The 25970-nt window shown below is 33.4% G+C and overlaps 1 protein-coding gene across 1 annotated transcript; it reads right to left on the reverse strand.

Annotated features, from left to right (window-relative positions):
• Positions 1-207: 207 nt before the first annotated feature.
• LOC111049605 (twist-related protein-like) lies at positions 208-25220 on the reverse strand. The gene is made up of 4 exons (XM_022335720.2): positions 24793-25220; positions 17260-17732; positions 11497-11749; positions 208-1954 (listed from the first exon to the last, which is right to left on the reverse strand). The coding sequence occupies exons 2-4, from the start codon at positions 17674-17676 to the stop codon at positions 1821-1823; spliced, it is 804 nt and encodes a 267-aa protein (XP_022191412.2). The 5' UTR covers positions 17677-17732; positions 24793-25220; the 3' UTR covers positions 208-1820.
• Between the last annotated feature and the right edge of the window lie 750 nt (positions 25221-25970).

Consider the following 25970-nt stretch of genomic DNA (forward strand, 5'->3'; position numbering starts at 1 on the left):
TTGAAGCGTCAATATATTGACTATGACAAGACAAGTCCACGAGATGAATTCATTCAATTGCCATAATTTATAAAAACAATATCTCCCCTACTCACAGAGTTTAAAAGAAACAAAGGATTCTTGATTTTTAGTGGTAGCATAGAGAAGCAGTAGCGTAAGTTACGCTATTGTTCCTCTATGGTGGTAGTCTTCAATAAAATAGAAATCGTGCATATAAACAATTTTTATTGAAGTAGATACATCATTGAAATACAAAAATTATCCAATTGAATAATGATGAAATAGAAAATAATCAATATCGCTAGTATAGAAAATAATCAATTATTACAAGCTAGAAGTCTGATATTTTTTTTGTTAAAAAATCATTGATGTCCCTCTTCATACATTCATTGTATACGTTCCAGTAGGTCAAAGACACTTGAGCTTGCCACACAAAAATAAAATATTCAACAAAGAACCAATTACAGTAGGCTATTGATAATGCATTATAATTCGATTACAGTAAAGTAATGGATTGTGACTCATCAAAAGTGATTCGTAAAAAAATGAATGTATCATTCAACTAGATTTACCTTGTTAAGTAACACAAAGTAGAATTTGAAAATAACTCTTGAACAACTCTTACATATAAATACATACACAAACAGAATTTTCTTATAATTATAAAACGGTAACTAACGTACCATGAACAAACATATCATTGAATTCTGGACGTATTTGTAAATTCCAATATTATTCTCCAATAAGAAACTGAAAATTAGTACTCTAAGAAAATAATCGTAATTAATTATTGTGGTAAAACAGTATATACAAAGAGATTAGAGCTTTGGCTAAGATAAAACTTTTGATTGATGAATTGAATCAAATTGCAGAAAGTATTAAAAATTGTAACTGGAAATTATTATTATTATTATGCCGTTTGAAGGAGTAAGATCAATTTAATTTCTTGCACTACTAGAGTAATTTTTTCACAAATTGTTTTTGAAGAAGCTGAATCATACTTGTACATGCATACCCAACAAGCTCCATCAGTTTTCCAAGATACTTATTGACGTATCAAATCTAATCAAAATTACTGTAGAGAGTCAGCATAAAGAATATGTGTTTTCATAAGGGTCATTTTTCTCATATAATTCTAATTGTATGCTTGCCTGGCATATGGCATATGATATAAAGTACTTGGAAAAGAGGAAAACATTTTTCGAATTCAAGTTCTGTAGGCTATCATTTTTTCAAAGTTCCAAGTAGGTCAGCAATCTACTATAAATAATTATAATTGTGAGCTGTAAAATATGAGACTTCACTGCAGCCGCAGTTTGATCAAGCTCACACATTAGGATAACCATTTGATTTTCAGATGTATTTATGTTGATGGAATTCAAAATAAGTTTAATCAATTAAAAACTCATAAGTAATAATTATGGAATGTTAACATTTCACATGTTCCACTTAACTTTTCAAAACCTCGTGAGTAACTTAATCAGGAAATACGTTCAATAGTTAGGACCAGTTGCACAAAAGCCGGCTAAATTTTAATCGTGATTAATTTTCACGAGAACCAATCACAGTAGGTTTTATTCGAAAAGAAGGCTTCTTCCATTGGTTCTCTTGAAATTATTCACGATTAAAATTTAACCAGCTTCTGTGCAACCGGCACTTAGTATAATAACTCATATGTAATATTACAATTTCAAAATAAAGATCAATAGAATATAATTTTCAAACAGTGAAATAAGTGGATTACAATTGACTGCTAAAATTGGATAAAACTGATCATTTTTTTTCTTAACAACAATGAAATTACGAATCGTTTACAGTCTTTATATTCCTTCTCCACTATTCCAATCACCTTCCATTCTCCACACACTGAATGCATAACTCAGTTTCTCGTGAGCCAAATAATTACAAGGTGTAACAGCCCCTGATCTTGAGTTACCAGGACTCATCTCAAAATCTGAAAAATGAAAAAAATTTCGGTTATTATTGTCTGGTACAGCATGTTATAAACAAAGAGAAAAATGACTAGAACAGGTCAAAACAATAGTGGACTATACCAGATAATGGATTTTGAAAACAATTTTTCAATAGTAATGTAAATTGATAGCAGATCATTTTTAGAATTAGTTTTTTAATAGCAGCATTGCTGATAAATTTTAGGTTGAAAATATACATCTATCTATTCTCTTCATCACTTAATCGCTATCTAGTCTTGAGACTAATAGTTCAAAATATTACATAAGAGATGTATCTCCATATATCAAAACATTTTATCAAACAGGCCAATTCTTTATTTATGACTTCATCCTTAGATAGTAATTATTGGATTATTTAGTATGCTAAGTAGTGTGCCGGGCACTGTCTTTATTCAGGGCTTTTCCCAAGTTATAATAGTAAATTTAATACGCAATAGACTAGAGCCATTATTGTAAGTGAGTTAGCGAAATAAATTATTTTCTCTCTCTATTATGAACGGCCATGACTTCGAGTTTCCCATGATAGATATTTAAAAATTGTGGCTCCGAGTCGTCGAGGAATGTAGATTATGGAATTATCTCTAAAACTTAGCCTTCTTGTCGCGACATAAAATGCGATAAGTTGGAAAACAGCAAGCATTGAAATTATAACAAACTACCGATTTTGCAGTTACTATTTGGTCCAAAGGCTGTAGAAGCCACGCGACGATTGGTCAAATTGATTCCATTCGCCCAATAGGAGACCTGTTTCTAAATACAGTAGTGGGGATTCCCCAGCCGCGCAAGACCAGATTACGTTTCGGAGGACACTTTGCTAGGAGCACTACGAGAGTAAAGATGTAGTCACTATGTTTCCCCTTTTTGGGCAGGTTTATAAGTTTATTTCAGTAGTTAATGTAGGAGCTAGTTTTATTGTTTATTAATGTCTAAATTTTACTAGTAGTGCCATGTCCTGAAAGGTTAATTGTGTTTCTTCACCATGTACGAATAATTGTTTCTTCAAATAACCGCTAAGGTACGTAAAATAAGGTTAAAATATAATTTAGGGAATAATTTAAGTGTTATAAATTGATTGAAACTTCCATAAGAGTATTGAATTAATTAAGCCTGTTATTTTTCAAGTTAATAATATTGATTGAGAATAATCCTTTTGATTTTATTAGTGATGGAAGATAATTATAATTTTTTTTCTACAGAAGTATAGAAAGTTTTCAGTTACGTTACATTTGAGTTATTGTTCTGGAGATATATTATCGTAGAGTATTGCTGAAAGTCAGGAAGATAGCATTTAAATTGGAATGAAATTTTTAAGATTATGTTCATATTGAGTTTATGACATTTTATAATTTATATTTTTCAGACTCTGTTTTCTTATGTCATTAAGGCTTTCGAATGATTTAGTAAATTTTTTATGATAGAAATCTTAATAGACGAAGAAGAAAGTTTTTCTTTTCCAGGAAATTAATGTTAATGAATGTTCATTTTTAATTAAGGTTCTGAGCAGTTTTGGGCGAATGCCCGTTATTTACAGTTGGATTGCGTCCTAAAGTTCATAAATAATAAATAAAATAAATGTGGCTAGCGCACAAGTTTCCAACAATACTAGCCGAGCTACTATATGAAAAATTGTATTTGATTTCGCAATCCAAACGAAAAATATCATATAAGTTAACATCATAATTAATGAAGTATTCATTTTCTAAACGCATTATATTAATTTATTACGGATGTTTTCATAAAGGTTACATTGTATTTCAATGACACTCTGGCAAGTAAATTTGTTTTAAATCTGTTAAATTTTGAGAATGAAATCAGAACGTCAAGATAAAATCTAAATTAAATAACAGAATAAACTCCTGTTTTAGCTTTTGATGAATTGTAGGAAGAGTTAGAAATTAATGCTGTAATACATTTATTTACAGCGGTTCATGTGTGTCCCCAAACCAACTTCTTGTACTACCACCCCTTTGGTTCCGCAACTTTATGTAAAACCGCTTCAAGACACCCGTTCAGACGACAGGTCTAGGGACGTAAGAGGACGTCGCCGTCAAGCCAAATTCAACCGGTAAAAGCTCACCGCCAAAAACAAGGTACTGTAACCCCGACGATAAAGCAACGTACAAACAACGAAAGTGCAGTGTAGTGAAACAAAGGTTCATTCGAGAATGTCAATCAAAAGTGGGGATTCAAAATTATTATGAAATGGGTTATATGGGTTACTATCGACGAAATTTGGGTTCAACGGGCTTTTCTTTCTTGAGTAATTTTATGTTGAAGTTAATTATTGTTATTTGATGACTGATATTGTTTGGTTTTGTGACGTATTGCTATCTAAACGGGGATAGTAATGCGCCCCCGAATCAGATGAAGAATGTCAACAAAGTAACATGATATTGTTGTTTCTGTTGTTCGATTTTGTTGCCAATGTTTATTGAAGTTGTTTGTATTTTTCAATTATTTCAAATTGTAGTGTTATTCTATAGTAAAAACCTATTAAATCAGGCATGGCAAGATTAATTGAAGTTTTCTTGACTCTAGCCCGTTCACCTGCATGAATTAGGTATAGACTCAGGTATTTTCTAGATGTGCCGGCCTATTTCTAAATTCTAAATTTTATTTCAAATTATCTTCTTTGGCACACAACTGCGCCACTCTGCTGTCTAGAGATATTTAAATCTCTGGAATTCAAATTTCCTAAAAAAAAAAAAATTAAATTTTTCATAACTTACTCTAATAATACTAGATCAATTTTTCTGAGTCTATACTTAATAATTCATTCTGTGAACGTGTTAACTGTCAATATTTTGGGTTTGGAGTTGAATGAATAATTTATAGTTGCTACTCCAATTTTTCTGAAGTTTAAATAATTGTAGATGAAACAGGAAAGTTATTCAGTTATGTTAAACCATTAAATGATAATCTTTTGAAGTGCTTAAAGATAAAGTTAGGTATCATTGAAGCTCAAGTTGAAAGTATTCTAAACTTTATATTGAAATTGATTGACAAATTAAATGTTAACGTTAGAATAATAATGAGTAGAAGAAACTAGGATATGTGAGAAAAAACTGATTCTAAGTGCTGAATAAATTTTTTGTATTCTGTAATTCCGTGAATGATGATAGAAATTATTGTAATGTCAACGTACGTATTCTGGTCTCACGTCTGGTAGTTGAATATCATTATAGTAGTAGTGAAAGTGAATATTGAGATTTTAAAGGTCAACCCAAGTAAATTAGAAAAATGCGGAAATTATTATGGGAGAATGTTTGAGGAAAATAGGAAATTTTTTGATAAGTTTAGGTAGATCGAAGGTAATCAGAGAATAAATAGGAAACTGTTTTATTAGTTATTGTTGATATGTAGTTTTGAAAAGTTGATGAGTAGTTTTGGCTTGAGATGTTTAAACTAAATAATTGGGTATTGTAGATTAAAGTTGAAACGATAATCAAATCCTTGGGAATTTGTATGAAAATAAGTTGATTCAGATGAGGTTGTTAAGTCCCTTTATCAGTAATGTTTATTCTCGAAAAGGTGAATCAGTTTTATTATTGGAAATATTTTTTTTAGGTGTGATTTTTGCGGTAGGCATGCGTAGTGATAGTGTAAAGATCCGTTGTGTTGGTAACGTTTCCTGTAGACTGTGGGGAATTTTTTGTTTGTTTAGTTGAGACTCAAGATTTAGAGGAGGACAAGGGGATGTCCTGCCTGTGTGTGTTGTTGTTGAATTTAGGTAATCGGCGCGAGTGTAGGTCCGTGTCCAGAGAGAACGGAGCACTGCCCGATAGTTGTCCATGTAACAAATCAAGGAATTAGCTGTGACTAACCTTGCAAATTTGTACGGTGGAATTGTATAATTTTAGCGAAAGGCACCGAAGATGGTGTGAGCTAAGATTCCTTTTTGTATCTAGTAAACGGTCTGGTTCATTCGAGAGTTATGGGGCTCGTCAGTAGAATAACGTAAACCGAAATCTAGAATATTTAGTGAGTCTTCGTAGTGATTGTAAGGAAATCAATCAGCGTAATGCAGTTTAGGGAAGCCCAGTCAAAAGGTTCGTTAATGTTTGGTAGGAAAGTCAGCCGCAAAAACACAAGTAATAATTGGTAAAAAAAAGGGATATTATTGAGTTTAAAAAGTTGCTTAGAAATTTGGTATGGTAACGAAAATTGAAGGTTTTAGACAATGAATATTTAAAGTGATTAGTTAAGGTATAAAATAAAATAACAGAGAAACTTTTTCGAGTACCTAGGTAATGTTAAAATGGTTATCAGTGAAAGTAGAAATAAATATTGGAACACTAATGAACGGGTTAAATTAAAATAAAATTAACAGTGAAATTCTTCTAGTTGAATTTGAAATGAAAAGGGAAAAATCTCTTGAGTTAAGCATGAGTTTAAATTATTCTGTAGTTGAGAGTTGGAAGGTTGATTAAAATTTAAATGGGGATATAAGGTAGAAATATGTAGGAAAATTCGTGTCAAAAGGAAATAGAATTTTTGTTGGGAAAATTAAATTGAGGTAATTAACAGTAGTAGGACCCTTTAGAGATAAGTAGTCAAAAAGAATTAATAAATAAAAAAATAGGAAAATCTTTAATGAAATGATAAATTTTTTAATGATGAATAGTAAAATTGCAATCAAGTTTTCCATGTGAATAAGTTGAGATATTTTGAGATCTAGTAGAGTAATTGAAACTAGTTGGATATGAAATTTATTGTTGAGAAATAATTATGTGAGGCTCTAGTAAGGTTAGAAATGTCAGTGAACTTGAGAATCAGTAATAGTGTAATAGTAGTCTATTAATGTGTTAATGTATTGGTAAATTTCATAATGTTGATAATCAGAAGGCAAGCAGTAGCAGTCCATAAATGCTAAGTTAGAGCTGAACTTTCATATTATTAAATCATGCCTTGAGAATTACTCTTCCAGTGTTTAGAGAAAATGTCACGTACTTTGAGTTTGCGATAAATAATAGCCTGGCACCCGATATCATAGTTTTGTTTTGACTAGCGTTCTGTGGTAAAGCTTTCTTACTGGAATATTATAATGAAAAGTGTTTTTCTCATGATTGTGGAATGCAAAATCGCGCTTGTGTCATATAGCTCTCGCGTTGATCCAATGATGCTGTTTCAACCATTATTATCTTTGAATCGTAGTCTATGTAGAATAGTATTGCCTATTGAATTGCTTTATATTGTTAAAAATAAGTTGCACTCTCAACTCTATAGTAATGATAGTTAGATTTCAATACATTCAGCAGAGTGAAAAAGTTTCATCCTTTACTATTATAATCAACGTACTACATATTTTACAGCAGCAGAGTAACATAGAACCAATTAAAACTATGATGTCTTTTAAACGTTTTCCCTTGTTAGATTTTGCCAAGAAAATAACCAGGGACTCAATAAAGTGATTGAAGTATTCAAGATTATTATACTCGGTCCGTCTTTAGTACCTACTTAAAAGGTGGACACGTCCATGTTGTTTTGTCCTGACTCTTGCCACAGTTTTAAAGACTCTTGCCACAAATCTCAATTAGATATACATTTTGCTGAATTTCGGAATGATTAAAGAGATTTCTTTTGAAGAGGGCCCGCTTCAAATTGGATCCTACTATCAATCCAGAAATTCGACTCTTCAAATCATACAGAATGCCTCTATGGTAACATATCCTGATTAGATTTCTTTTTGCGTGTTTCACACCGGAAGGAAGGGGAGTGTGCCGGGCACTGTCTTTATTCAGGCTTTTCCCAAGTTATAATAGTAAATTTAATACGCAATAGACTAGAGCCATTATTGTAAGTGAGTTAGCGAAATAAATTATTTTCTCTCTCTATTATGAACGGCCATGACTTCGAGTTTCCCATGATAGATATTTAAAAATTGTGGCTCCGAGTCGTCGAGGAATGTAGATTATGGAATTATCTCTAAAACTTAGCCTTCTTGTCGCGACATAAAATGCGATAAGTTGGAAAACAGCAAGCATTGAAATTATAACAAACTACCGATTTTGCAGTTACTATTTGGTCCAAAGGCTGTAGAAGCCACGCGACGATTGGTCAAATGATTCCATTCGCCCAATAGGAGACCTGTTCTAAATACAGTAGTGGGGATTCCCCAGCCGCGCAAGACCAGATTACGTTTCGGAGGACACTTTGCTAGGAGCACTACGAGAGTAAAGATGTAGTCACTATGTTTCCCCCTTTTTGGGCAGGTTTATAAGTTATTTCAGTAGTTAATGTAGGAGCTAGTTTTATTGTTTATTAATGTCTAAATTTTACTAGTAGTGCCATGTCCTGAAAGGTTTAATTGTGTTTCTTCACCATGTACGAATAATTGTTTCTTCAAATAACCGCTAAGGTACGTAAAATAAGGTTAAAATATAATTTAGGGAATAATTTAAGTGTTATAAATTGATTGAAACTTCCATAAGAGTATTGAATTAATTAAGCCTGTTATTTTTCAAGTTAATAATATTGATGAGAATAATCCTTTTGATTTTATTAGTGATGGAAGATAATTATAATTTTTTTTTCTACAGAAGTATAGAAAGTTTTCAGTTACGTTACATTTGAGTTATTGTTTCTGGAGATATATTATCGTAGAGTATTGCTGAAAGTCAGGAAGATAGCATTTAAATTGGAATGAAATTTTTAAGATTATGTTCATATTGAGTTTATGACATTTTATAATTTATATTTTTCAGACTCTGTTTTCTTATGTCATTAAGGCTTTCGAATGATTTAGTAAATTTTTATGATAGAAATCTTAATAGACGAAGAAGAAAGTTTTTCTTTTCCAGGAAATAATGTTAATGAATGTTCATTTTTAATTAAGGTTCTGAGCAGTTTTGGGCGAATGCCCGTTATTTACAGTTGGATTGCGTCCTAAAGTTCATAATAATAAATAAAATAAATGTGGCTAGCGCACAAGTTTCCAACAATACTAGCCGAGCTACTATATGAAAAATTGTATTTGATTTCGCAATCCAAACGAAAAATATCATATAAGTTAACATCATAATTAATGAAGTATTCATTTTCTAAAGCATTATATTAATTTATTACGGATGTTTTCATAAAGGTTACATTGTATTTCAATGACACTCTGGCAAGTAAATTTGTTTTAAATCTGTTAAATTTTGAGAATGAAATCAGAACGTCAAGATAAAATCTAAATTAAATAACAGAATAAACTCCTGTTTTAGCTTTTGATGAATTGTAGGAAGAGTTAGAAATTATTGGATTATTTAGTATGCTAAGTAGCCTACTCCAAACTGAGAGATTTCTCTAAACTGGAATCATTACATAGAATTTACTTCTATTTTATTAAGAAATGCCATTCATTGTCTTGAGGAATTCCTTCGAAATTTCCCATGTTTTGTCTCAGTGGTTACCTCGCCATCGCGGGCTTTATTTCGCACTCCGTTATTTCCAGCCACTCATGTATATCGTATAAGTAAACAGATAAGTAAACCATATTCATTTTGGAAGAATTTATGTGTGAAGTCCAATGTTGTATTACAAGTATCTGTTCGCTGGAATAATAATTGAACGACTTTTCATATACAGTAATATTTTTTTCATAATCAGATATTAATTCTCTCTGCGAGTTTCTAAATCAAGAAATTTTTAATATAAAAGCTCAAGAGTGTCACTCCTAAACAGGGTGTTTACGAATTCCCTACCAATACTCTAGGCCATTCTTCCTGGGTGAGAAACATAATATCTAATTATCATAGGCTACTTCAATTGTCCGGAAGTCTTCAGTTACTCACACAGCGGCCATTTGGCTTTTTCACTCATTTTTTTCTAAATCATGACTAAACATACGAACTTGAAAATCACAAAAAAATTATGATAATTTTAAAAATTCTTAAAACAAAAATATGGTGGCCATTTAAAATTTTGTTTTTTGAATAACTCAGAAACCATTGGTTTTACAAAAAAATTACAAGATTAACAGTAAATTCAATTACCTATCGATCGGATCGCCATATTGGTTCAATCTTTAAAACTCAGGTACCAATTGATAGGTAATTATATTTACTAAAAAAAAAGTTATTCCTATAAATGTTTTGTAAAACCAACGATCTCTGAGCTATTTAAGAAACAACATTTTAAATGGACTTCATTTTGTTTTATGTATTTCAAAAATTATCATAATTTTTTGAAGCTTTGTCTAGTTGTTATAAATGATTGTGCAGAGTTTCATACGTTCAACCATTATTTAGAAAAAAATCTGGTGTGGCGCACTCACACAACTTTCCTTGCCGTTATGAAAATTGAGAGTCGCGCATCTCAAGTCTACTATTCAAAGATTTGAGCCAGCTGGTGACAGGGCAATAACGCTGGAGACACACGAGGTCTGCTATCTCTTCATAGTGGATCATATTTAATAGAATCAACAGTTGCCAACAGTTTGCAATTGAATAATCACATTTTCTCGAATTTCGAGCTTATTTTTGATTTTAGGTGGAAATGTTACTGAACATTAATTGTAGAGATTCTCATGCTCAATCTTTTCCACTCGAAATTTTTTGTTTAAATTGTATCTGAAGCCTGATAATATTGAGAATCTAAAATCGAACTTTGCATAGATGGGGCAGAGCTCCTGAAATTTTTACAGATATGGGACTTGTGGCAGTTGATAGAGCTTATCGATGACTATTCTAGGTATAACTTTAATCAAAATCGTTGGAGCCGTTTTCGAGAAAATCGCGAAAAACCCTGTTTTTGACAACATTTTCGCCATTGTAGTCGCCATCTTGAATCGCATTTGATCGAAATTGTTCGTGTCGGATCCTTATATTGTAAGGACCTTACGTTCCAAATTTCAAGTCATTCCGTTAAGTGGGAGATGAGATATCATGTACACAGACGCACATACACTCATACACACACACACACACACACACACACACACACACACACACACACACACACACACACACACACACACCACACACACACACACACACACACACACACAGACCAATACCCAAAAACCACTTTTTTGAACTCAGGGGACCTTGAAACGTATAGAAATTTAGAAATTGGGGTACCTTAATTTTTTTCGGAAAGCATACTTTCCTTACCTATGGTAATAGGGCAAGGAGAGTAAAAGTGAAAAAAGCACAATTTATTGCCGCTGTAGTAACTGAAGATTTCCGGACAATTTAAATATGATATTTATATATGTTTCTCACCCTCTGTATATAAACATATGGTCCAATTTAAACTGGAGAGGCATTTCGCCAGTCTATAATGGAAGTTATAAAAGTCAGCGCCCCGCCACCGTACCACGTCAGCGCCACACCACTTCAATGTGGATTGGCCCAAACATCCCATATGAAAGATTTACCAAGGTACCTAGAATATATTATTCTAGAATGTATTCCAGGTACATTGAGATTTCCTGAATAAATTTATTTCAGCATTTGCTGGTGTTACGAAAAGATATCATTTTATTCATGCTAGAGCAACCAATTGAATCTGAAAGTTAGTTGAGAATTGGATTAATTACCATTTGAGTCATCACACGATTCATTCTTGATTGGAAGCAGTGCAGCAGTTGAGCTGCTGTTTGATTGTTCGGATGGTGCACAATGCAACACTTGGTAGAGGAACGTTATGTATCTAGCGGCCAACTTTAGGGTTTGGATTTTGCTCAGCTTATCTGAAGGCAAAGTCGGAATTATCTTGCGCAATGAGGCGAATGCTTCGTTCAGGCTCTGTGTTCTTTGGCGTTCTCTTACATTCGCCATAACTCTCTGGGTCTGAAAATAAAAGATAATTATCATGATATTAATTAGTCAAAACAATCTTGAAACATTTATGCCCGGTTCCACAAAGCTCCGTCTAGACATTTGAACATAATCAAATCATGTATATGTTTTACAAAAATAGTGCCCTGTAACATATAATTATTTCTATGGCGATAGCTACTATCAATTCCAGTGCATACTTGTGATTTGGTGAAACCGGGTTAGGCACTTATGAATCACTAGCATAGTAGGATCAATAGTAATACAAAGAACACACTAATCTTTTATTACAGGATCTTTCATTGAAAAGATAAAAATAGAAAGCTAGGTCACGTATTTGTTTAAATTATTATTGTTTTCCCCTTAACAGTAGGCTATTGGGATCTGCAGAAATTTGAAAGTGGAATTAAAGACTCAGATTTAGAGTTGTAATTGGGGAGAAAATTCACTGTAAATGGAATCTAAGTGAGTCAAAAGTAATTTGAATAATGATAAGTTCGGATTACAAATAACAAATAGATATCAATGTTATGTTAAGAATTACAGTTATTTGTTGTTGATTTATTCTAATAGAACATAAAAAGCATAGCCTACTATTAATTTTTCTGACTAGGCTTAGAAGGAGGCTAATCCTGTTAAGAATTTTTACTGATTTTATTAGACTAGTAGTTCTGTGAACAGTAGACCTCACGTGGATTTCTCATCCACAAGTATCTGATGTCACCTGTGTGCCGAAATTTATTTTTTTCTCAAAATTATAACTTCTCCAAGATAATTTTTAATAGAGTGCTGGATCAACTTGCGATTATCACGGTGTTGGAGTAGCTTCATGATGTAATTCAGCACATTACTTAATTACATTTTAATATTTCCTCTATTGTTGTTCAACGTTTTCCTCAAGTACGAATTGTTGCAGACGCTAAATTATCATCATAAAAAATCAGTTGAACGTCCATTCTATTGCTGAGTCTTCTACTTTGCTTGAGGGAATTTTACTGTATTCTGTCCTTGTTTGTTGTATTCCTCCCTCGTTCTATTGAGAAATAATTGTCGTCCCCACCACGTCCTTTGTAATTGGGTACAATTTTATTGGTTTCATTGCTAAGTCTGATACCCCTTTTTGAGCATGACTCGGTCGACTTGGAGACTTGAACAAGAGACCGCTTTTAGATTCTGTAGAGTACAGACATGTTTTCTGACCTATATTATTTAATTGTCTGATTGAATCATGTCTTATTCACCTTGTTTTTCGTTCTCTCCTGGAGACTAAAGTTATTTAATAATTGGGAATCATTTATCCCATCAGTTTTGAAATCGCTTATTTCTTCATTAATGGCTAAACTTATTAATGGTGTATTATATTCAATTCTGAGCGGTTGACTGTTGCAATTTATTTATTTTAGGCTATACGGATTAGTAACAGTCGAAAACCCATTCAAGAGTGAGCAATGAATATTTTATAGTATTGTTGTATTGTTTTTTTTCTTGTTAATATTTATTTTATGTATCATTTAACAACCTCTCATTCTACAGTTTTTCATTTTCTTTTATTGTTTAATGGATTAATCAATCATTTTATAATACAGATTTAGTAAACAAATTTTATATTCTACCACAATGATTTTATCATCATTGACTATTTAACTCATCAGCTTATTTTATATAAATAAATACCAAGAGAGCACTTTGGAAACTTAAAATTTTTATTTTTAATGTGAATTGTATGTGTTGTATTCATTACATGATTTCATGAGAAATCATTCATTGAATACAATATTAAGTATGCTATTTTACTCAAAAGCCTTATTCATATATTAGGAAATTCTAAATAGAATGGGATCATTCGGAACTCTTTATCTCCAATGAGTACTGAGCTATAATCTTTCAAAAATGAGTAAAATTTGAAGAAAAAATCAATTTTGATGAATTTTAGTTTTTGATCAACAATATCTTCCGATTGTTACCATTTAGATGTTTAATTCAAAATCCCTCTGGGCGTATCTTTGTGCTCTACAATCTGAGATCATGAAGAGCGCTCAAATAGATTCCCAGGTACACCTGACAACAATGCTCCTTGTATTGTGAAAAACACCTAATTTTCAGCTTCAACCATCATCGCCAACTATATTGTCCTCACATTGTTATTTCGCACAATGACATAAGTTCATTAAATTATTTTCTATGAGAATCACCCGTTAGATGGACTTTATTTCAGTATTTCCTAGTGGAGAGGCGCGCTTAAGGACACCTCAAGGATCAAACACTTATAACTTTTGACACAATGCTCAGATTCCATCGTACTACACTTCATTCTCCTCGGCTCGTCAAGGCGGACCAAAATCATGCATCATTAGTCAAATTCGGTCGATAAATGGAAAATTTATTGTTGAGTGTACTTAAGCCCGCCCATATTCCAATACACAAAAAATGGCCAATTTATCTATATTCAAAGCTATGTATCTCGGTAACCACTAGCCCGATGCCTGGAGGCCATCACCATTCACCCTCATCCATCACCCTTTGGACATCGGACTCGATGACGACAGATCTTGGATAAGTACTTGATACCCCCCCACTACAATATAAGATATGCCCCCGTAAATTTGGTCTCTTAAAGACAGATTTATTATTTGATTATTCATGTAAAGATGTGTTTTGTAATATTTCGATATTATTTTCATTATTATAAGAGCAGTCAGTCAACCGCATATCCATGTTCTTATTTCCAAGACCCTCAAACCACTAGAATTAGGATCGCATTATTGACCAGATTCAAATTGGCAGACCTCAGGGCCTAGCACAATTTCAACAACTAAGCCTTCTCCGACAAAATCATTTGTCACCAGGAGAGCGGCTTACCTGTTCTAGTTGATTCAGTTGAATCATAATTTACTCTTAAAAACTGTTATTTTTTCTCCAAGATCAAAAACTCACTTATGTTAAACTCAGTTCACGTTTGAATTTGTATCCCATATGATAATTTATCCAGTTCCGTGATAATCTATCCATCTGATGAGAATATTTTTCAACTATTTTCAGATTTTTTTTCAATCAAGGATAATTATAATTTCTTCAGCATCATTTAGTTCACTTATTCATTTTTTATCTTATTTTCAATCACCTATTAAATTTGTTTTTCAAATGTGAGAATATTGATAATGATGGGCACGCATCATAAAAAATATTGAAACTCTACCTTATAGAAATAGACACGGCCAGACATCTGTGTGATGCATGCAATGAATAATCCACTTGTTAGCTGATTGACTATGAATACTTCTATAGTCTACGATTTAGTCTATGATTTATCCTATCTACGAAGAAGATAATATATATAGTGATATCAGAGTATGGAGGAATTCCTTTTCTTTTCATATTATCCTTAAAATGCAAAATTTAAAAAAACCTTGTGTATACATAGACGCGTAGTTGAAAATAGTTATTTGTGCAACTAGTGCGCAAAGTGACAGTTTGCTGCACCGGAAGAAACCGAGCCATAGGCGAGGGCGGAATGGTTTCTTGAGTGCAGCAGAGGAACTTTGCGCACGTATTTCACATTCAATTTTTCCTACAGTTACCATTGAATATGAAAAGTGGGTAATTATGGATAAAATGATGGCTGAAATCCATCAAATGTTTGTGTGTGTGATGCTGTTATTAATAACAACCCAATTGAAGTTGAAAATTCTCAGCCAAAGTTCTCATCTTTATTCATTCAAGAATCAGAAAAAATACAGATAGAACAAAAAATTTGCATTTGAAATACATGCCAACAGCCGGTTGGGATGACTGCAGAATGGCTGAACCGACAAGCGCGCGACCTAGTGGGAAGAATCGTACCTAACTTCGTTTCATCCAACTAAAAACAGTATTCAGATATTTGGACATGGTTAACTTACTAAATTACCGAAAAATAATATAAGTAAACTAAAAAGTATTTATAAAATAACATAGACAACAGAAAATATTTTTTGTAGTATATTATTCTAATGTTATTTTATTAATTTTATTGACATGGATTTCGAACGGTAATTATTTAACCTGAAAATTCGAATTACATAATGTGTGTTTGCTACATTTCTCATTGCTTATAGTTGAAATAATTATTACTGTCAATAGAAAATAAACATTATTTATTATTAAATGATGATAAGTTATTATTTAATTATGATTTAGATAAACATTATTCTTGTTTTGGATTTCTAGATTGGGATCTTATCATAAATGAAGGGTAGCCATTGAAATGATTCTTATCTAAATCTAACCACAGTCATTGTTACCAATATAATTTTTGTTTTTGTGCACTAATCCTCCATATAACCCTCCAACTATTTTGTGTTGCCATGTTGCAAATCTGGAGTGCAGGAAAAATTTTTCCCGCACTAGAGCGGAAAAGTGATTCTTTGCGTTCTGTAATCAGTGCAGGAATGGCCACTTTTCAAGGTAACTGTGGGAAAAGAAATATTTCTGCCAAATCTCATCGAATTCTATCAACGCCTTTGGCCATAATCACATTACATACCGACAGACAAAAGCAAATCCGAGTTAAAACATAGACCTCACTATGTTCGTCAACAATCTAGCTGTAAGATGCAAAACTATCACAGTTTCAGATTAACATTATAGCTTGGAATATAAAACATTAATCAATCAATCAATAATTTCACATGTCACTCGCAGTAGTGTATTAGCAAATGAGAGAGCAGCATTTCCTACTCCCCCTCACCTCACCCATTGGGGGCGTGGCCTCCCCCTTCCCCCTGTCCCATGTCGGTCATCGCCACCCCCTGTTCAAAATAATATCTTAATCAATTGTCAATCATTTTTTCAAAAAATGTTGTTTCAAAATTCTCAAATTTTGAGGTAATGCTTTTCATTTTTGTTTCTCCTAAGTGCGTTTCATGGAGCCTCTTCAAAATAAAAGCTCTCAAATTCTTGGATTATAATAATTCTTGAATTATAATACCATAGACCCTAGCTTATTGTATTTTATTTCTTATTTTGAAAAAAATGGCTTTATTCTCCTCCATCAGATATAATATTAAGTCAGCCATTGTCACAATAATCTATAACTTTCCAAAGAACATCATCATTCTGTGTTTCTTTTACAAATTCATTCAAGTGTTTCTCTGAAAAATCAACTTCACCATTCTCAGTAACACAATGAGCCATATCCGCCATGCTCAAATCAAAAAATCAAAATCTAACTTTTGCTCACGTCCATAATCGATGTTTCTCCAGCATGAGAGTGTGATATAAAAGGCATTTTAAATCTTCTATATTTATTACAAAAGATTTCTGGAGTTTACAGATAATCTTTCCAGACTATTCAAAGTCACTCTGCTAAAAATTTACAATTTTTTTATATAAATCCAATTGAGAACCTGGAACGGTATGATAAAATGTTTTCAAGATCGAAAATATGCACTGCAAGTACGCGGGCCCTTCTAATATAGATTATTAAGCATTCTCTAAAAATTATTTATTAACTATATTGACCAAATTAAACAAATTCTATTCACCTGTAATTCTTCGACACTATGTGAAGATAGCCTTCTTCTGGACTTGCCGCAATTGGATTCGCTGAGAGGGCTTTTGTTGAGGCTGGATGAGCGCGACCTCTTCCTCTTCCTGGGGGCAGCAGACGCCGCCTCCGCAGCCACCTGCACCGCCTCCTGCCCCACGGAACAACAGTCGTCAATGTTGTTGTAGCACACTGACTGCAGCATGTTGTTGTTCTCTGTCACATTACTCCAGTTATTGTTTTCGTTGTTCTGAAGATCGTGAGTGCTGCTGGTCAAGTCGTGTTTGCCTCGATTGTAAGATTCGCTCCTATTCCACTCCTGTTTCACTCGTGGTATAGAAATGAACGAATCTCTTTTATCCTCAGAAAAATGTTCTGAGGTGTAGAAGTTTTCTGATGTGTACTGGCCGTACATCGTTCACGCTCTTGCCTTTGAATCTGTGCCACCACAAATTAGCTAGACTCGTCCATCTGGAAGATAAGATAAAACCTTCATCAGCCTACTCTAATAGTCTAATGGTTAATCTGCATAGCTAAAAACCATTCACTCACTCATTCCTAAAAACCGAAGCAACTATTTTAAATTTTAAATTTTGCCAAATGTTGATGGATCACGTTTTTATGCGTCCTCCCGAAAGTATTATCCTGATATGGATGTTTTTTAATACTCGTATTTTTCAGAACTGGGCCTACCTATTGATCGAAAACATTTCGAGTAGTCATCAACTATATTACAGAGATTTTACTACTAAATAATCATGACAATATTGGACTAGATAAATTACTATTGTGTAGGAAAATTATTATTAAGGAGAAGGAGAAACTTCCCATAATATAAGAGCAAATTTCAAATATTCAATTGAATTTTCATCATAAATTTCCATCAGTTATAAAAAGCTACAAGACTGGGATAACCGAGATACTTGTTTACTCGAACTCACGTAGGCACGAGTTTGTGGGTGGAGAGACCAAAACTCACCACTGATCAGAGAAGGGCGGCTATTCAGGCAAAACTTATTGGGAGAGGTGAGGCTTTTGACCCTGCAGAGTTTCGGAGAGGCAAAAAGAAAAACCCAAGAGATCAGAGATGGGTGAAACTTCAAGCACAAATGTAGGTCAAGAGGCTGAGTCGAGAGTGGCCGGGCGCCCTAGAGGTAGTTTGGCGTCCTCTCTCTAAGCGGAAGGACCTAGAAAAAGGCCAGGAGTGGAACTCACGTAAGTCACGAGTTTGTGGGTGCGGAGAGGCCAAGACTCACCACTGCTGGAAGATGGGCGGCCATTCAGGCAAAACATCTTGGAGGAGGTGAGGCTTTTGACCCTGCAGAGTTTTGGAGGGGAAAAAACAAAAACCCAAGAGACCAGAGTTGGGTGGAACTCCAGGGTCAAGAGACTGAGTCGAGGGAGGCCGGGCGCCGGGCTCCCTAGAGGCAGTTTGGCGTAGGACCCACAATACAGAATGGCCCAAAAACCTCGTATTTTCGGTTCATTTTCAAGTTTCCATCTATTTTCGCCAAATCCAGTCATCGGACAGAGAAATTTTCTCTTGCCTTTTCTTAGATTATAGAATTCTGAATAAAATGACATCATTCGAAACTGTCTATCTACAATGAATACTGAGTTATGATTTTTTTAAATGAGTAAAAATTCAAGAAAAAATCAACTTTGATGAATTTTAGCTTTTGATCAACAATATCTTCCGAATAATAACAATATCTTTCGGTCGAAAAATGGAAAATTTATTGCTGAATGTACTTAAGCCCATATTCCAATACACGAAAAATGGCTAATTTCTATGGCCGATTTTTCAAAGCTTGTGAAATACATCTGATAAAATTTCTAAATCTAGTGAGAATGTGAACTTTTTCCCCTCCTCCCACTCCAATAAATGATACTTTTGATTCCAATCCCATTCGAAAGTTACAGAAAATTTAAAAAATAGCGATTTTTACAGTTTTTTACTTTTTTCGTGATTCTACAGTTGATCAATAATTTCTAAAACGAGTCTGCTACGTCATAGAAACTCATGATTGATTCCAAATTGTAGATGAATACAACCTCCACAAGCTAAGTTGCCTAAAATCCATCATGAATCACCTTTCCCCATCATAGAATTTCTGAAACGAGTCTAATACATCATAGAAACTCACGATTGATTTCAAATTGTAGATGAATTCATCCTCTACGAGCTAAGTTGCCTAAATCCATCTTTAATCACCTTTCCCCATCATAGAACTGCCAAAACCGTTGATATTATAAAAAACATCACTTGATCCTGAATAAATTAATTGGCTTATAATTACACTCAATAATAAATTTTCCATTTTCCGACCGAATTTGACTCATGGTGGATGATTTTGGACCACCGTGACGAGCCGAGAAGAATGGAGTGTAGTACGATGGAATCTGGGCATTGTGTCAAGGGTTATGAATGATTGAAATTTTGATCCTCGAGGTGTCCTTATCCGCGCCTCTCCACTAGGAAATACTGAAATGAAGTGCATCTAACGGGTGATTGTCATAGAACATAATCTCATGAGCTTATATCATCCTGCGAAATATTACTGTGAGGACAAATTAGTTGGTGATGATTGTTGAAGCTAAAAATTAAGTGTTTTTCTCAATACAAGGAGCATTGTTGACAGGTGTACCTGGAAATCTATATAAGATAGAGCGCTCAACCTGGTCTCAGATTGTAGAGCACAATATTATGCCCAGAGGGATTTTGAATTATACATTTAAATGATAACAATCGGAAGATATTGTTGATCAAAAGCTAAAATTCATCAAAGTTAATTTTTTCTTGAAATTTAACTCATTTTTGAAAAATCATAACTCAGTATTCATTGTAGATAGACAGTTCCGAATGATGTTATTTTATTCAGAATTTTATAATCTAAGAAAAGGTAACAGAAAATTTTTCTGTCCGATGACTGGATTTGGCGAAAATAGATGGAAACTTGAAAATGAACCAAGAATACGATGTTTTTGGGCCATTCTGTATCTAGCTCAAGGAAATTGTGCATGAAGAAATTGATTCTGAACTTCTCTCATGTATCCTATTAATATATAAAAAAAATAGAACTGAAATATACAGAGTGTTTTAGAAGTAGTGTCGAACATTCTAGGGTATTGCTCCTGCATTATAGGAGACTACAAATGTCGTTTTAAAGTTTCTAAAACTCAGCAGATATTCTTATAGCTGCCATTTTGTTTTTTCACTCAGGAATTTTTATCTCAAGAACGAAATGTTGTATTGATCTGAAATCTGGCATAAATATCATGCTATGAAGATTCAATTTAAAAAAAATTATACATGTAAATTTTTAAAATGGAGGCCATTTTAAATTTTTGATTGCAAATTTCACGAAAACCTTCCACTTTACAAAAACTTTACAAGAGACAAAAAAGTTAGAAAATTCTATAAAGATTTCAAGGATACCTTTTTTATCAAGATTGGTTGATGAATAACTGAGAACTTGATTCTTTTTGTACTTCATGCATGCCCATGAACAAACAAGATCATCTGGAAAGCATTGTAAAATCAGCTGGATGGCCATATGGAGCCATACCGAGTTTCAAAGCTTCATCTCAAATACAATTGGAATTGGAATTTAATATTGATGTTTAAATGGTGAAAAGTAGTCATGCATGCAGTACAAAAAGAATTAATTTCTTTGCTATTCATAGACCAGTCTCAATAAAAAAAGTATCCTTGAAATACTAATGAAATTTGCTAACTTTTTTATCTCTTGTAAATTTTTCTTTAGTGAACGGCTTTCGTGAAATTTGCAATCAAAAATTTAAAATGGCCGCCATTTTGAAAATTTACATGTATAATTTTTTTTAAATTGAATCTTTATAGCATAAATATTCATGCCAGATTTCAGATCAATACAACATTTCGTTCTTGAGATAAAAATTCCCGAGTGAAAAAACAAAATGGCAGCTATAAGGATAACCGCTGAGTTTTAGACAATTCAAATACGACATTTGTAGTCTCCTATCATCCAGGAACAATACCCTAGAATGTTCGACACTACTTCTGAAACACTCTGTATATTGCAAGCACACCCCCTTTTTCAAATCTATACTGACTGGACTTATGTGGGCGACATCCAAAATAAGCAGATTTCATAATATGAATATTTCCAAAAGAAAGTGACTTCCCGTATGAATCAGCCTTGTGTCAAATAGATTGAAAGACCAAAGACGAGCTTGCTCTAATCGTTCTTCAAGAGAAGAACAAGATACGTCACATACTTGTAGAGCTCCGTCTTTAATATTAATTCTGTAGTTATAAAAAACAGAAGGCTAGTACTTACTAATCGAGGAATCTAAAATATATCCCTATCATACAGTAGGCCTATATACAGTAATATAGATATGAAAAATATCTGTGCGATAATTAACTAGTACACGAGCAGAAAACAACATGTTTTGGTGGAGATTAAGAATTTGTCTCAATGATATAAAAATATTTCTCCAATCTCCACATGCCTTAAATAACAAGCACTGTTGCTTTCTTTCACTACCCAATGAAGCTATGAGTGTTGAACCTAGGCCTTTTGATTTGCGAAAAGTCAATAATATAAATAGCTACTAATAATGCAAACAATAAATGAAATGTGTGTGACCGGGATTTCCCAGTGCTCTACGGTCACAATGGATTGTTGGATTAGTCAAAGAAAGTTTCCTCTCTCTCTATCATTGGCTGGCCCTTCGTAAATTATGTTCAAGACTGGAAAATCCAAACTGAAATAAATTTTTAATTGACAGTCAAAGAATACATTATTCCCGTTAATACAGAATTACCGTTGATAATAAGAATACAATGAGAATTGTTGTAGTTCTGCAATGGGAATTATTCAATGGTAAATAATGGATTCTTATTATATATATTGAACTTTTCATACACATGCAGAAGTGATGACGTGATAAGTTGATAGTTTCTCTGATTGTAATTTTTTACAATAATTGAATTTGAATGCTTTTATTTATGTAAAATGCAATCCCCTTACGTCCAAGAAACATAAACAAATTATTATTTATTATTTTGTTAGAAATTACGTGGATGATCTTTATAAGTTGAGAGTTTCTAGCAAAAAAAAAAAGAGTTTGATGATGTACCGGTATGCGTTTGAAAAATGTGTGCTGATAATATGCTGAAAAATTGTGCTAATGAACAAGCATTTCATTCAGGCTGCATTTAACATACCAATCTGTATATAAATTCTAGGGGAATTGATTCCAGTTTTGAAAAATAACTCAAATAGTGTCATTTTTCGAAATGGAATAAATCTTTATAGAATTGATACTCTGAGAAATCAAATAATATGACATGAGATGAATAATATCTTGGAAAATATATCTTTGAAATTCCATGAATTTATTCCTACAAATTCGGAAATTGATCTCCCCCAAGATTCCATTTCTAGACACTCATAACTCAAAAATAAAAACAATAAAAATTTATTTCCTTAAAATTTTTTTCCATTTTGATATCTTGATAGTATCTAACTTGAAATACTTCTACAAAAATATGACCAGTAGAATGTTTCTAAAAACAAGATACCAACACAACCCTGAAAGAGAACTGACAAACCATTCTGTCTTCTACAAGAATTCAATCCTAGCACATCACATTTCTAGGGCTAAGCCTAGGCCTAATAAAAGGAGTGAACGTGAACAAATTTCATATGAATTATTCCATTTTTAGGTTTAATATTAATCACCTCGTTCGTGGCTATTTCTAACAAAACTTGAATTTGCAGCACACGGTTGGAATACGACTTTTTTTCTATAATACTGGATGTGGATGAAGAGGAATAATTTATACAAATCAACAGAGAATGAGTGGTAACTGCACCTCAATTTTGGTAGCTTCACAATCATAACGAAGTTATGGATAGGGTTGATGGTGGATATTGAAATTTCAATTTGATTTCGAACTGGACGGCAAGTTAGCTATATTAATTTGCAATAAACAGCTGAACACGTAATCACGTTACTACACAGTAAAGTATATTAAGTGTCCACGAACATAAGACCTTATTACGATAAAAATTTCGGAACGCCAGGATTAGTCCATATTGTCCGGAGAGTTCATTGTGAATATTCATTTGATACATTTAAATTTCCATTGAACTTCTGGCACCCCTAAGATTGTCAAAGCTTGACAAAGAATCAACAAATGTTGATTGCCAATATTTGGAATTTGATTTGATGTATATAAATCATCGCACATAATATTATATTGAGAAAATACAGTACAAAATGGAACGGAAAAATAAATAATTCAATCTTGAGAAGCTTTTTTGAAATGACTGTGATTTCTGAGTTCAGAAGTATAAATATTTGGAAAAATTACATCAGAGAAGCTTTCCTGATTACTAGGTCTATAGTATTTCTTTTTTCCCTATATTGAAAATATTGCAAAAGTCGTAGGCCTATTCAAACATGTCCAAATCAACGAAGCAGAATGTTTTCATGGAAATGGAATGTTTTCAACGGAAAAAGAAATTATTCAATCTTGGGAAGCTCTTTTCATATATAACTGTGATTTCTGTATTAAAAAGTAATCATTGAAAAATTACATCCAAGAAGCGTTCTTGATTACTAGATCTACTGTTTCTTCTTGTACCTATATTGAAAATATTGCTAAAGTCATAGGCCTACTCAAAAACGTCCAAAACGACAAAGCAGAATGTTCAATTTTAAACTCTAGCGCAAGGTAGGTCTACGCTGATATTCCCGCTATCTTAGAAAATGTTTGTTCCGAAAACTATCCTCTTCTCTAATACAAATGTCGTGATTTTGCTAGTATTTTGAGTTTAGCCTTGTATTGGAGTTTATAGTATTTTTGAAAAATCCTAGAAAATAAACTCATGATGTGAGCTAAATGTTAAATTTATGAAACTTCAATTTTCAGTTTCATACAATTTGCATGCATAATACGATTTCATCTCATGAATTCCATTCCATTTCATTTTATATCATCCATTGACCGCCTATGGAAGGGGTACGTGGATTTGTCAATGGAGTTATAATATAAAATAATAATACCGTAATGTAAAAATCTACCTTCCCAATCGTGGATCGTAATGATCTCTCAATTCATCAATATTATACATATCCCCACTAGCTCTCTCTTAAATGATTAAAAATTATTAGAGTTCTCAGGACTTCTCTAGCCATTGGGAGCATTCATTTTCCTCTCGCTCATTAATAGGTATTAGAGGATTTTCCAAATCCTCGATCAAATCCAAACTATCACACTATTCAAAATGTTCTATGAAACGGCTCTGTCAAGATGAGTATGAGAGCAAATTTTTTCAAATGTCTGAATCTCTAGTGAGCCCTAAATCTAGCCTAAAGGCCCTGTTTAGGAACTCTAGAACATGAGTTTGCAGACTACTTACTCCTATAATTAGCATTAACATTATATTAGCAAACAGAAATGAGGGCTGTTAGTGATATTTTAATAATTGTTGATTTGTAGAGTACTAATAGTAACAATAATAATATTACTCACTCTGTTTGGAAGGTTTGAGGAAGCAATCCGATTGGGAAGAATGAACTGCTACTTTCCAATATTGGCGATGATTATAGTTGCTGCCAAACACTAAGAACTGCACGAGAGATCGCACTGCACTACACACGCGTGTCACCACCACACCGGAAGCCGCGTCCAACAAATAGAACCGAACGACTCAGCAGGTCGAATGAAGTGCGTTCCGAGTTGCGAACGAGCGCTAAGAAGTCATCTGTCTTGGAATAGGACAGTCATAGGCCACGAGTGGGGATGAAGAGAAGAGACTTTATGATTCCCCTTGTCTTCCGTCCCTTTTTGTGAGTTCTTCAGTGTGCCTTCTCACTCACTCTCTTTCACTAGAGTGAAGAACCACCACGGCTAGAAAGGACGCAGATTTACGACAAACGTCACCGTGAATGAGTTGGTGTGGAGTGAGTGTGAGGGGTGCAGGGTGGTCGGGAAAGGCCCAGCAGGAACTGGAGAGCCATTGGCGGGAGGAAGGGAAGCCCCGGGGATGGTGGGCGGCCCCAAACGCGGCTGGCCAAAATCATCAAACGAAGATAACACTAGATTGATAGAGATAACTATATGGATGAATAATAACATCATAGCCACCTCTAATACAAGGCCCTGCCCCTGGCCTATGATATTGCAACGTCACAGTGTTTGTAGGCCTAGAATCTAATACATACATAAAAAAATATTTTTTGAAAATACCAGCTGACCTTTTTCACCAATCATGTATTAGATTCTAGGCCTACACTGCTACGTTGCAATATCGTAGGCCAGGGCCTTGTATGAGAGATGGCAATGATAACATGTATCAGAGATACTAATCTACATTAAAAAAAATATAATATGGAGGCAATATTATCAATCAATTGACAACTATTCATCAAGAAAAATTTAAACGTTAAATTAGAACTAATTCAATCATCAACGGCTTCCGAAGTGGATGGCATTGAGAACAGAAAAAAAATAATTTTTATAATAGCTTTCACGAAAACAACCTGTTGGTGGTAGTATTGATCTTTTTTTTTGTAGAGCAAAGAAACTACATCGTGCAGATTAACTGGACATATTTAAGATTATAGGACTTCAAAAAAGTTTGCCTTATGAAAAGAATTAAATCAAAGTAAGATCAATATCTTGATTTGGAGCCGAGATATACTTGTTTA

Source organism: Nilaparvata lugens, chromosome 3 (assembly GCF_014356525.2).
Source record: "Nilaparvata lugens isolate BPH chromosome 3, ASM1435652v1, whole genome shotgun sequence".
In the NCBI taxonomy this organism is placed as follows: domain Eukaryota; kingdom Metazoa; phylum Arthropoda; class Insecta; order Hemiptera; family Delphacidae; genus Nilaparvata; species Nilaparvata lugens.